The sequence below is a fragment of the Muscardinus avellanarius genome (assembly GCF_963383645.1).
Source record: "Muscardinus avellanarius genome assembly, chromosome: 10".
Taxonomy (NCBI): domain Eukaryota; kingdom Metazoa; phylum Chordata; class Mammalia; order Rodentia; family Gliridae; genus Muscardinus; species Muscardinus avellanarius.
In genome coordinates, this window is record NC_137796.1 from 91,442,638 (window position 1) to 91,455,411 (window position 12,774).

General features: G+C 49.5%; 1 protein-coding gene across 1 annotated transcript in view; it reads right to left on the minus strand.

Moving 5' to 3' along the window:
- The window catches only part of KDM8 (lysine demethylase 8), a gene marked incomplete at both ends in the record, with an annotated part of 44,742 nt that overhangs the window by 27,462 nt on the left and 4,506 nt on the right, over positions 1 to 12,774 (minus strand). The window contains one exon of the mRNA XM_080703919.1: positions 9,531 to 9,540. Within this exon, the coding sequence (XP_080560045.1) occupies positions 9,531 to 9,540 (10 nt within the window). The remainder of the gene's footprint in view (positions 1 to 9,530; positions 9,541 to 12,774) is intronic.

Sequence of the window (12,774 nt, forward strand, 5' to 3'; positions counted from 1 at the left end):
AGCCGGGGCTCCGTGCGCGGTAACCGGCTGTTGGAATTAGGCGAGAAGGGGAGGCAGCGATTTGATCTGTGAAGGAATACCAAGGCCCTGGCCAGAAGAGATAAAAATGGAACAGATGCCCCCAAATACACAGTCCTGGGGAGAGACTTGTAAATCACACGTGCTGCCAGCCCCAGAGAGACACAGATAAGCGAGCTGAGCAGGAAGAGCTCGAGGGAGCCTGTGGCGGTGCCCGGACCTCCGGATCAGGGGGCTGCTGCGTTCATACAGGGAGCAGCTGAGGGGAGCAGGCGCCGGCCAGGCCGGGCTCTGACGGGTCCCCGTGCCACTGAGGGTGAACGCTGAGGTCCTTGCCAGGTGCCCGGCCGCCGCTGTGGCCTCGCCGCCCTCCCTCTCGCCGCTGCTCTCTCTTGGTCTGTCTAGCTCCCCGTTCCTGACTCACAGTGCCTGAGGCTGCTTTTTATTTATTTATCATTTTAAGGTTCTGGGGTCATATCTGGGGGCATCCTACCCCTGACCTACACCCCCAGCCCTATTTTATTCTTTTTATTTGGAAACAGGGCCTCTTTAAGTTTCGGAGCCTGGCCTTAAAACTGTGATCCTCCTAGCTCAGCCTCTCAAGTACTAGGATGACAGGCGTGCACCACCACACTCAGCTTTACAGGCTGCTCCGTGAATGCACCCGGCCACCTTAGGGCCTCTGCGCCTCTGCTGTCCCCGCCTGGAGCGGCCCTGCCCCTCTGTGAAGTCTCGGGTTCTCGACCCTCACCTCCTTCAAACCTGTGCTGGCTGCCGCTGCTTCTCAGAATCTCCTGCCTCGCCTCGCCTCCTGGTGCTGCCCCCACTCCGACACCCCACCCCGCTTGCTTCTCCTCTTTTCCCTTTTCTTAGTTTTCCCCCTAGCCTTTGCAGTCTCTTTCTTATCCTTCCCTCCTTCCTTCCTTCCCTTCTCTTTTCTTTCCTCCCCACCCTTTTTTTGCGGTACTGGGGATGGAACCCAGGGGCATTCTACCTCTAAGGTACATCCCCAGCTCCTTCCTTCCATCCTTCCTTCCTTCCTTCCTTCCTTCCTTCCTTCCTTCCTTCCTTCCTTCCTTCCTATATTGGGGATGGAACCCAGGGGCATTCTACCTCTCAGCTACACTCCCAGCTCCTCTTTTTTATTTTGAAACAGAGTCTCACTGAGTTGCAAAGGGCCTCCGCAAGTAGCTGAGGCTGTCTGCGAATCGAGATCCTCCTGTTTCAATCTCCCAAATTTTGGGATTACAAGTGTGCGCCACCATACCCGGCTTCCCTTGCAGTTTTTCTAACAGAACCCTGTACTTGGGAGACTGAGAAAGGAGGATCACAGGTTTGAGGCCAGCCTCAACAACTTAGTGGGTTCTTGTTTCAAAAAAATATATATATATATAGCTAGGGATATAGCTTGGAGATAGAAGAACCCTGATTTTAATCCTCAGTATCAAAATAAATTTAAAAAGAAAAAAAATACACAACCTTTCTTCCTTTCTCTCTCTGTTTCTCTCTCTCTCTCTTTCTCTCTCTCTCCCTCTCCCTCTCCCTCTCCCTCTCCCTCTCCCTCTCCCTCTCTCTAATTGGTGCATTGTATGAAGTTTGGGTGGTAGAGGCACACAGGCACACAGCACTCACTGAGCCCTCCCCCAGCTCCCGCCCCGCCCTCCCTTCCTGTGCTCAGCAGTGATTGGCTTTGATAAATTTGCATACAGGAGTTTTCACATTGGTGTTCTGCCTGTTCCATAGAAGCATCGTGAAGCTGTCTTGCTCACTGCGGAACTGTGCGTTGCACATAGTAGGTGCTTGGTAAGCATGGCTGAATTTGTGTATGGATTTTTCATTTGAGGGAACACATTGTCCCTTTTCATCCTCTCCCTCTGAAACTTGGGGGCTCCAGAGGCCCAGGTCAGAGAGGATGCCTCCCCGGGGGACACCAACCCACGCTCTTGACCTCTGCAGTTCCCCAAGGCTTACCCTGGCGCCCGGCACACAGAAGGTTGTTCAATAAACATTTGCTTGATAAAGAGATGATGGCCTGACCCGACTTAAAACCCAACAATGTTCAAGGCAAAAAGTCAGGAGTCATCCCTGAGTCTTTCCTGAATTCCCACGCCCAACACCAGCAGGTCCAAGCGGGGCGCCCAGGAATCTTGCCTTGCTCGCAAGTCTGGAGTTCCTCCAGGGCCTAGGTCTGAGCCACCAGGCCCTCTCTGCAGAGCGCCCCCGCGGCTGCTGACCTCTCTGGCGCCCCCTGTAGTTTGTGAGCTTTTCCACCCAGCAGCAGAGCCATCTCAAAACTATCAGATTAACCCTCCAAAGGGCACTTACGACCCAAAGCCACATCCCTCCTTTCTTCCTGCCGCTTGCCGGCTCAGCCTCCTTGCTCTCTCTGAGCGCGCCGCGGGGCTGTGCCTTGCGGCTCCCTCGCCCTGGAGGGCCTCCATCCCGCAGTCCAGGGCTCAGTCCTTTATCCTGGAGGTTTCAGCCCCGCTGTGATCTCAGAAGCCTTCCCTGGTCGCTCCATCTAAGCTGGTGACCCCAGCCCACCCTCCACCCCATCTCACAGAGTGCTGTGGGACACGGAACCCACTTGGGTCCCTTGACCAGCTTCCATCACCTTATCCATCTCCTTCCATGCACAGAGTTGCTTAATATCCGGGTGTGCTGTTATCTTTTGTTGTTCTTCCTTCCACCGGGTCCCCCCTCTCCTTCTCGTGTCAAACTAGACAACTGCTGTTTCAGAGAAAGGATGTGGCAGAAGAAATAGCCCATACAACTTTTTGGCTTTTCTTATTTATTTATTATTTATTTATTTATTTATTTATTTATTTATTTATTTATTTATGGGTCTGGGGATGGAACCCAGGCGCATTCTACCTCCAAGCTACACCCCCAGCCCTATTTTTAATTCTTTATTTTGAATCAGGGTCTCAAAGGGCCTCACTAAGTAGCTGAGGCTGTCCCCGAACCGCGATCCTTCTGTCTCAGCCTCCCAAATGCTGGGATTACAGACGTGTGCCACCACACCTGCCAGGTTTTCTTCTCTTTTAGAAATGGAAGAGTTCTCAGAACTAAGAGGATGGAGGGGATTTGAGGCCCCAGGAAGGATCCTGGAGCTTCAGAGGGGAAGATCCTGGGGACTGAACACAGAGGCAGTCTATTTCTGAGCTAAACCCCAGCTCTTTTTATTTCTTACTTATTTATTTTTGTGGTACTGGGGTTCCTGGAAGCCCTTCTACCTCCGGGCTACACTCCCAGACTTTTATACTTTTTTATGTTTGGAAACAGGGTCTCTTAAGTCAGCGCGGCTGGCTTCGAACCTGCAGGATGCTCCTGTCTCTGCCTCCCAAGCGCAGGGATTACAAGCGTGCGCCACCACGCCCGGCTTCTTATTTTTGTTTTGAAACAGGATCTTGCTAAGTTTCTGAGAGTCTCACTACCTCGTTGCTGAGGCTGCCCTCAAACTTGTAATCCTTCTATCTCTGCCTCTCAAGTACCGGGTTTACAGGCATGTGGGACCACACCTGGCTGAAGGAGGAAGATCTTAGTGGCTACCCAGGTGCATAGAGGACCCACATCCCACCCAAACCCACTGCATTTTCAACATCGGGCACAATCTAAGAGGTGATCTATTTCTTGACTTCAGTTTGTGGATGAGATGCAAGGTGACCGCGCATTATTTATTTTTCAGGGTCCAGTTTTTCCCCAGCAAAGACAGAAACCTATCCTTCCAAGAAGGGTTTATCCTTAGCAAGCGCAGGAGTGAGTCATTTGTATGAGACCTTTATTTGGAGTCTCAAAACTGCACTGAGGGCGTGGGCAGCAGCTCTCTGGGGAGGCCTGACAACACGCAGCTTGCTGGGCCAGTCCCAGGGGTTCTGATCCAGCGGGTCTGGAGGGGGCCCAAGAGTCCACCGTGGTCCTGTGTTTCTGGGGGGATGCCTGTGATGCTGGCTCCTAGATTGTATCTTGAGAAATTCTTATTTAAAGGAGCCCCCCTAATTAGTTTGCCCTATCTTATGGAGGAAAGAAGAGGAGAAGGAGGAGGAAGAAGAGGAGGAGGAAAGAAGGAAGAAACAGGAAAAAGTCAAAGAAAAAATGAGGAAGAAGAAAAAATGGAGGACAAAGGAAAAAAAAATGAAGTTTGACCTGAGCCTGTCTGCTTGGGCTCCTAACCACTGCCCACTCCATTCGCCTGCCCAGGGCGCCAAGCCCAGCCTGGAGCACATCTCCACCTTGCAGGGCTGACGGATCTGAGCAGGAGGGGGAGGTGGGTGGCGTTGATAAGTCTGGCAGAGATAACGATGGTTTAAGCCAGGGGTGGTGGTGCACACCTGTGATCCCAGTGCTTGGGAGGCTGAGACTGAAAGATTTCAGGTTCAAGGACAGCCTCAGTAGCATAGTGAGACCTAGCAAGACCCTGTTTCAAAACAAAAAATTAAAAAAGGCTCAGGGTATACTTTGGAGGTAGACTAGCCCTGGCTTCAATCCCCAGCACTGTCCAACACACGCAAAAGGTAAGGTTTACATTTTTACAATTTTTAGTGCATATCGTGCATATCGTGGTGAGGCAGGAGCCTCACGAGCCCCATTTCACAGATGAGGAAACTGCAGTCCCCCATCCAACCAGCAGGTGGGGGAAAAGAGCGCCCCCTCAAGAGGCGCCAAGGGCCTGGGACTGATGACATCATTTCTGCTCACTTCCACTGGCTGGAACTCACATGATCTACACGCTTAACTGCAAGGGATGCTGGGAGATGTGCACCTCAAGTCTGTGGATGAAGCCAGTGCAGTGGTGCGTGCCGGTAATCCCAGTACTTGGGAGGCTGTGTTAGGAGGATCTCAGGTTCAAAAACAGCCTCGGGACTGTAGTGAGACTCCTGTTTCAAAATAAATTTTAAAAAGGGGCTGATGGTGTAGCTCAGAGATAGAATGGGCCTGTGTTCAATCCTCAGTAACACACACACACACACACACACACACACACACACACACACGGATGAGATATAAAAATCAAGGGATTTGATTCCATTTTAGGAGGAAACTGGATTTCTGATGGGAGTCAAAAAAGGGATTTGTCTTTCGCAGGGTGGCCTCTATCTAGGCTTTTACATGGCTTAATGCCTTTAAGCCTCAGATAGAGATATTAACACAGTCGCTAAACTACTGAACTGGCATTTAATCCGAGGCCTTCTGGCTCCTATGCCTGGTGCCTCCCAGCCTCCCAGGGGAAAAGAAAAGCTACCTTGTAAAATGAGAACAGGAAAGTGAAATCGCCAGTGTTGCCCCCTAGTGCCTGGGTGGGGAGCTAAGTTAGCAATGGCAGCGGGCAGAGGCTGGTCCTGCAGCTCCAAGACCGGGTATCAAGGTCCTTGCTGCCACTTGGAGCTGTGTGGCCCTGGACAAGTCACCTGTCCCTGGTCTTGCCAGGTTAATTTTGAGGTGAAGTCACCCACCACCGCAGGCTCTCGATGTGTGAAAGTTCAGCCTGAATTAACATCTAAGACCAGGATTCTTACCCACCATTGAACATATGAATGACCCAAGGGCTTTTAAAAAATGACCGATGTCCATTGCGATTTGTTGATTGAGAGGAAGCCGGAGCACAGGTATTTGATAAAAACTGCCCAGGTTACTCTTGCTACATAGCCAGGCTTGAAAGTCACTGACCTGTGATGTTGACTTCCAGTCAGAATGACCCAACTCACATCCTGCCTGCTTGAGAGTGGAAGGAGCCGGGCGTGGTGGCGCGTGCCTGCAATCCCAGTACTTGGGAGGCTGAGACAGGACGATGGCAAGTTTAAAGCATCCTCAGCAACTTAGTAAGGTTCTCGGCAGTGTAGTGAGACCCTGTTTCCAAATAAAAAATAAAATAGGGCTGGGGGTGTAACTCAGCAGTAGAAAGTCCCTGGCTTCAATCCCTAATGCCACAAAAACTAAAAATAAAAGAAAAAGAAAGAATAAAGGAAGGGATGCAGGATCTTTCATGTGGGCTTTTAGGGTTGGGCTGTCTATCCATTTGCATTCTTGCAGCCGTAATCTAAAGATCTGACCACATAACTTAAAGGAAAGATTATTTCTTATGGTTTTGGGCTCAATCCATGTGAAGCTGGGGACCGTGGATCTCAGGGCATGGTAAAGGGAGAATACGTGGGCTAAGTTCGTGTCAGGGAGTACGGAAGCAAGAGAGAGCAATGGGGAGGAGGAACTCCTATATAACCCCCAAGGCTGCACGTCCAGCAGCCCATCTCCAGCCACACCCTACTGGTTTACCCATCACACCCAGGTAAATTCATTACAATGGATTTCTCCACTTCTGGGATTACAATCCTCATGACTCAATTACATCCACTCCAAACATTAAGTGAGCTCTCTCTCTTTTTTTAAAATTTATTGGAGAATCGTAGTCATGCATCTTAAGGGGGTACAAGGTGGTGGAGGCATACATGACCCATCACCCAATTAGCCCTTCCCCAATTCCCGCCCCATTCCCTCCCCCGCCCTCCTTCTCATGTTTGGCTTAGTGACTGACGTTGACGTGTTGTTAAGTGAGCTCTGCAGGGACATTTTAGATCTAACTATAACAGGCGGGGACTGAGGATGAGCTTGAGCCTCTTCCTAGGTCACCTCCTACTCCTCCCATTTTCAGCCAGAAAGAAGAGATCCTTGTCCCTCTATCGGGCCCCTCCTCAGCTAAATGCTCAGAGCATCAGAGCGTCTGCAGCAGAAAAGGCTTGGTCTTTTTCAATCGCATCTCAAAGAAAAATGGCGGTGTGGTGAAGGCGCGCTCTCCATCAGCCTGCCTGGTCCTGGACTTCTGTCTCCACCGTCTGCTCTGCCGAGAGTGGCAGGTGCCAGCGCTTACAAATAGCCCTGGCCTGTACTTTCATGTAGAACAGGGAGATGTCATAATTTCTGGGCAATTACCAGGTGGAACAACTTTCCGCCATCTAAGGTGACAGGTGGCAGTTGGCATTTGAACAGGTCGCTTTTCAGGAGCAGCAAGAGACAGCAACGGCCGCGTTGGGGCTATTCCTTTCAGAGAGAGAAGAAAAACTCTTCTGACTTTCATTATTCATGCAGTGTTTCCCTCAAGATGAGGCTAGAGTGTGCAGCCGCAGGACAGGGCGGGGAACAATTTATTTATTTAATAGAATATTTGCAGCCGGGTGTGGTGGCGCACGCTTGTAATCCCCACGCTTGGGAGGTGAGACCTGAGGATCGCGCAGGTTTGAAGCCAGTCTCACTGGCTTAAGAGACCCTATTTCCAAATAAAATATAAAAAAAATAGGTCTGGGAGTATAGCCTGGAGGTAGAAGGGTTCCATCTCCAGTATCACCAAAAAAAAAAAAAAAAAAAAAAGAAAGAAAGAAAAAAAGAAGGAATATTTGCCATGGTCCAGGCATAGTTCTAAGGGCATTATTATGCACTTTTAACTTGGTTCAATTCCTGCCACAACCATATGAGGTTGATGCTATTCTTATCCTCATTTTATAGACGGGAAGACTGAGGTACCAGGGCAAAGTCATTTATTCAAGATCTTGCATCTGGTGAGTGGCACCTGGGCTTCAGACCCAGGCTCCCTGGATCTTACCTGTAAGGCTCACTGTCCTGTGGTCCTGTGCCACCAGACGCATCCTGCTATTCCTGTAAGGTCAGGGTGAGAATATATACTGAAGTTCATATGCCCTGTGTCCAGTATTATAGAAGTCATAAATCAGGCTGGCAACACTATTAAATAAAATGTGTTCTGTCCTCCTGCCCTGGGAGATACCTCTTCATAGTGATCCTGAAGGCCAGGTTTGTATCAGGGACTTGTCCAACTCCTCTGGGTTCTGTGCTGGAACATAGGGTCAGGGGAGAGCCGGGCAGTGTCCCATAAGAGGTAGGCCCTGTGTGCCTGGATCTAGGAACTATACTGGGTAAGGGAAATAGATAATCCAGGGAGACTTCCAGGTTTGGGGCTTGGCCCCCAAGTCAAGGTCCTCTAAGAAACCTTCATTTGATGTTCTTCCTCAAGACTGAATTCCTGTCCCTCAAGACTCTGCCTTGAGGGTTTGGTGAAAGCAGGCCTTGGCTGCTGATTCCGTAACCTCAGCCAGTTTTTAGGCTCCTGCAAGCCTCAGTATGCTCAGCTGTACGTTGGGACCACAATACCTTCTACCTATGTACTTACCTACCCTTAGCGAGCGAGAGAGGATTATATAGTGTGTCAGGCAGACAGAGCTATGCAGTCATCAAAGTTCTCTTTCCCTTCCAGCACATCGTCTACATTTTCTAGCACTCTCTCTTTGCTGTTAAATGTGGTCATGTGACCAAAATCTGGTCAATGAAATGTGGGCATGAATGATTTCATCACTTCCAACCCACCTACTATAACCTCTAATGCGGATCCTTCTTCCATTTCCCCAATCTGCCGACTGGATGGATGTCACGATCTGGTACAAGACCCTGATACCCTAGATGGGGACTGACAAACTATGTCCCCTGAACTAGATATTGCCTCCTGCCTGTGTCTGTAAGGAAAGTTTTCCCTCCTTCCTTCCTTCCTTCCTTCCTTCCTTCCTTCCTTCCTTCCTTCCTTCCTTCCTTCCTTCTCTCCCCTTCCTTCCTCCCTCCCTCCCTCCCTCCCTTCTGTTCCCTTCCTTCCTCCCTTCCTCCATTCCCCTTCCTTCCTTCCTTCCTTCCTTCCTTCCTTCCTTCCTTCCTTCCTTCCTTCCTTCTTCCCTCTCTCTTTGTCTCTTTCTTGTTCTGGGGATTGAACCCAGGGCCATTCTACCTCTGAGCTACATCCCCAGTCTTTTTTTTATTTTTTATTTTGAAACAGGATCTTAGTTGCTGAGGGCCTCATTAACTTGCTGAGGCTAGCCAAGAATCTGTGATCTTCCTGTCTCAGCCTCCCAAGTACTGGGATTATAGGCATGTACTACCATGCTTATCTAGGAAACACAGCCACACCTCTTCATTTTGTATTATTTTTGCTGTATTTGACTGCAATGGCAGAGTTAAGCGACTGTGATAGAAACCACAGGGATCACGAAGGCAAAAATCTTTTCTCTCTGTCCTTTATAGACAAGTTTGCTCTGAAAGATGGCAGAGCCACGGTTGGGAGAAACTGGGCTCCTGAGGAACCACAGAGAAGGCTGAATAGCTGACAGATCTCTTCATGAGCAAGAAAAATGTGTTCATTGTGTAAATCTTGGATGTTTTGTTGTTTGTATATCATGGCAGCAAGTTTTGTTCATTGTAATGAATAGAATTCCTGGTTCATAGTGAGCAAGCACATGGTTGCTTCCTTCTGTTATCTGTATTCTCATGCTTTGTAAACTCTCACTGTGTTAGTCAGCTTTCCATGACTGTCACAAATATCAGAGACAAGCAACTTATAAAGAGAAAAGGTTTATATGTGCTCATGATTTTGGAGGTTTCAGTTTATGATCAGGTGGCGTGTTTACTCTCAGGCCTGTGGCAAGGCAGCGTATCATGGTGGACCATATGGTGGAGGAAGCCCTCACCTCATGGCAGCTGGGAAGACAAAAGAGAGATGGGAAGGGGCTAGATTCCCAATATCTCCTTCAAGGGCACACCCCCAGAGACCTGACACCTCCTACTAGGCTGGATCTCTTTAAGGTTCTACTACAGTTTAATTGCACTGAGCTGAGGACCAAGCCTTCTCCTTCCTTCCTTCCTTCCTTCCTTCCTTCCTTCCTTCCTTCCTTCCTTCCTTCCTTTGTTCCTCCTTCCTTCCTTCTTTCCTTCCTTCCTTTCTCCATTTCTTCCTTCCTTTCTCCATTTCCTCCTTCCTTCCTCCCTTCCTTCCTTCCTCCCTCCCTTCCTTCCTTCTTTCCTTCTTTCCTTCCTTCCTTTCTCCATTTCCTCCTTCCTTCCTCCCTTCCTCCCTTCCTTCCTTCTTACTTCTATCCTCTTCCCCCTCCTCCTTTTCTTTTTCCTTCTCTTTGGTACTTGAGATTAAACCCAGGGACATTTTACCTTCAAGCTAACCTCTAGTCCTTTTGTTTATTGTTTTGAAACAGGGTTTCTCTAGGTTGCTGAGTCTTGCTGTGTTGCTAAGGTTGGCCTTGAACCTGAGATCCTCCTTTCTTAGCCCTCCCTCCAAGTACTGGGATGTCAGTACTGGTGTGCCACCATGCCAGGCTTTTTCTTCTCTCTCTTTTGGAGACAGGGTCTTGCTAAATTGCCTAGTCTGGTCTGAGCATGTGATTGCAATCCATGTACCTCAGCCTCTCAAGCAGCTGAGAGTACAGGTGCGTGCCACCATGCCTGGCTTAGGACCAAGCCTTTAACACATGGGCCTTTGGGGGGACATTCCAAATCTGAACTACAGCAATCCTATTTGGAGTCACTATGAAAAATGGGCTGGGCTTGCCTTAGCCTCTTCACATCCAAGCCCGGTGCACAATCTGCTCCTTTTGCTGAGAATATTCCTTCCCCATGTCTTCACCTTGCTGTCTCCTATGAATATCTGAGGCTTTTGAGAGTAGCTAGCAGTGCTTCCAGGCACACTTCCCTTTCTCCTCTGTCCCCAGGACTAAGTGCTATTCTGTGGACTAAGTCTATTCTGTGGAGAACCTAGAGAGACAGTAGAGTAGCTGAACCTGGGTTAGGCTCTTGGCTTCGGGTTCAGGTCCAGAAGAAGGTCTTGATAAATCTGGTTAAAAATGGATGAGGTGGTGGCTAGTGTCCATGCCATGGGGTTTGGGGGCTGAATCTCCACATAGAACTGCCACTGGGCAGTGCCTTGTGAGGGCTAAGATGAGGCCGGGCAGCCTGAGTCAGGGCAGTGTCTGCTTTAAGAAGACAGACTGCTAGCCATAGAGGCCAGGGGTATCTGCAGGGGATCTTTGTTGCAGGCCACAGAGCCACTCCGGCAAGTAGTGGAGGAAATGAAAAGATGAATGAATGGACCACAGGATTGCACGGGAGGGTCTACAGTCAGACGTGGGGATGATGCAGCAGAATGCTCCACTGCCAGACTCCCTGGTGGAAGCCTTCTCCCTACCACCCCCAGCAGGGGCATCCCAGCCTGGCTCATTGATGCTGGTGGTGTGGGGTTCTCATCGTTAACTCTGAAAGCAGGCTGCCTCTTCCAACCTGTAGGGTGTCTCATAGACAGAGGGCGCTGAAGAGCAGGAGGGATCTGAGAAAGGGTACTGGATGCCCTTCCCAGAATCTCACAGAATCCTGGAGTTTGGACTTTTGACCACAGTCCCCTCCTGATTGTCTAGCAGCACTTGAAATAATCATAATGATGATTACCATTATCAAATCTCCAAGGACACAGAGCATGGGGCTGCAAGGTCTATAACACCTTTTATCATCATCCTCGCGACAATCCTGGGATGTAGGAGCTATTATGAGTTTTATTTTATATATGAAGAGACTGGGGCTCAGAGAGGTAATTAACGCATCCAAAGTCACACAGAACAACCAGATTCAAACCTGCATGAACCTCCGGAGTCCAGATTCTTAACTGCCAAACCGGACTGTTATCTATATTCCTGCGAGAATATGGTAATGTGTGTGTGTGTGTGTGTGTGTGTGTGTGTGTGTGTGTGTGTGTGTGTACTTTAATTATTGGAGATTGAATCCAGGGACATTTTACCTCTGAGCTACCCAGTCTTATTTTCTTTTTATTTGAAAGGAGGTTTTGCAAGATTGATGAGAGCCTCACTAAATTGCCAAGGCTGTCCTTGAACCTGTGATACTCCTATCTCAGCCTCCCATGTACTGGGATTATAGCCATGTGCCACCATGTTGAGCAGGAATGTGACTTAGACAGTAGGAGTTGGAAGGGCGCCTGGGCATTCCTGTCACCTGGTCTGGGCCAGTCTTCTTATAAGGAGGGGAGTCATCATGGGCAGATGTCAAGGTTGTATATTTCAGCTGAAGTAGATGCTGGGGAAGAATCTCTAGTCTGGGGGACAATAGACCCTTTGAACTCCAAGGAAAAAGGATAAGAAATGCATTAAGCACCCATCCATCAGGGTATACTGCCCCAGGATTCTTCTCCCTCCTCCTTTCTCAACTTTTTTACCTTTCTTGGCTTGTCATGGCCACCACCTCTGTCACCACCCCATCCTCTTATACCCATCCTGACCACCATGGTCGCCATTGTTACCCCCAGCTCACTGTCCTTCTATTAAGGCCAGGATGATGACTGTCAGTCACCCTGGGCATCCCCACCATTGCCAAACCACTACCATCACCACGCTGTCCATGTGGCTGTGGCTGTCATCCTGACGACACCCTCAGCACTGCCACCAGTGTCAACGTGATGAAACCCACCATCCCTGCCATCATGACAGCCTCTGTGAGCCTGCACGCATCATCATCTACACTGCAGTCCTGTGACCTTCATTCTGGTCATCTGCCACCGTCCCTGCCGTCTACTAAGCTTGGTCACTACTGTCACCACCTGTCCTGTGGCCCGGGTCTGGACTGTCCCCAAAGGCTCATGTGTTGAGCCCACAGTGCTGCAGTGTCTAGAGGTGTGACTACTGAGAAGTGATTGGATCATCAGTGGATTCATCCACTGACTGGGTTCATAATTCATAAGGTGGTAGAAGTGATAAGAAGTGGGGTCTAGTTGGGGGCAGTGGATCACTGGGGCCATGTCCCTGGCCATTCTATCTGCAGACCCCTTGCTAACTATCCCTGGGTCACCAGAGAGACCTTCCTTTCCAGACCTTCAACCTGTCCTCAGTTATCTTGATCTTACATATTAGTACTTCTCAGCCC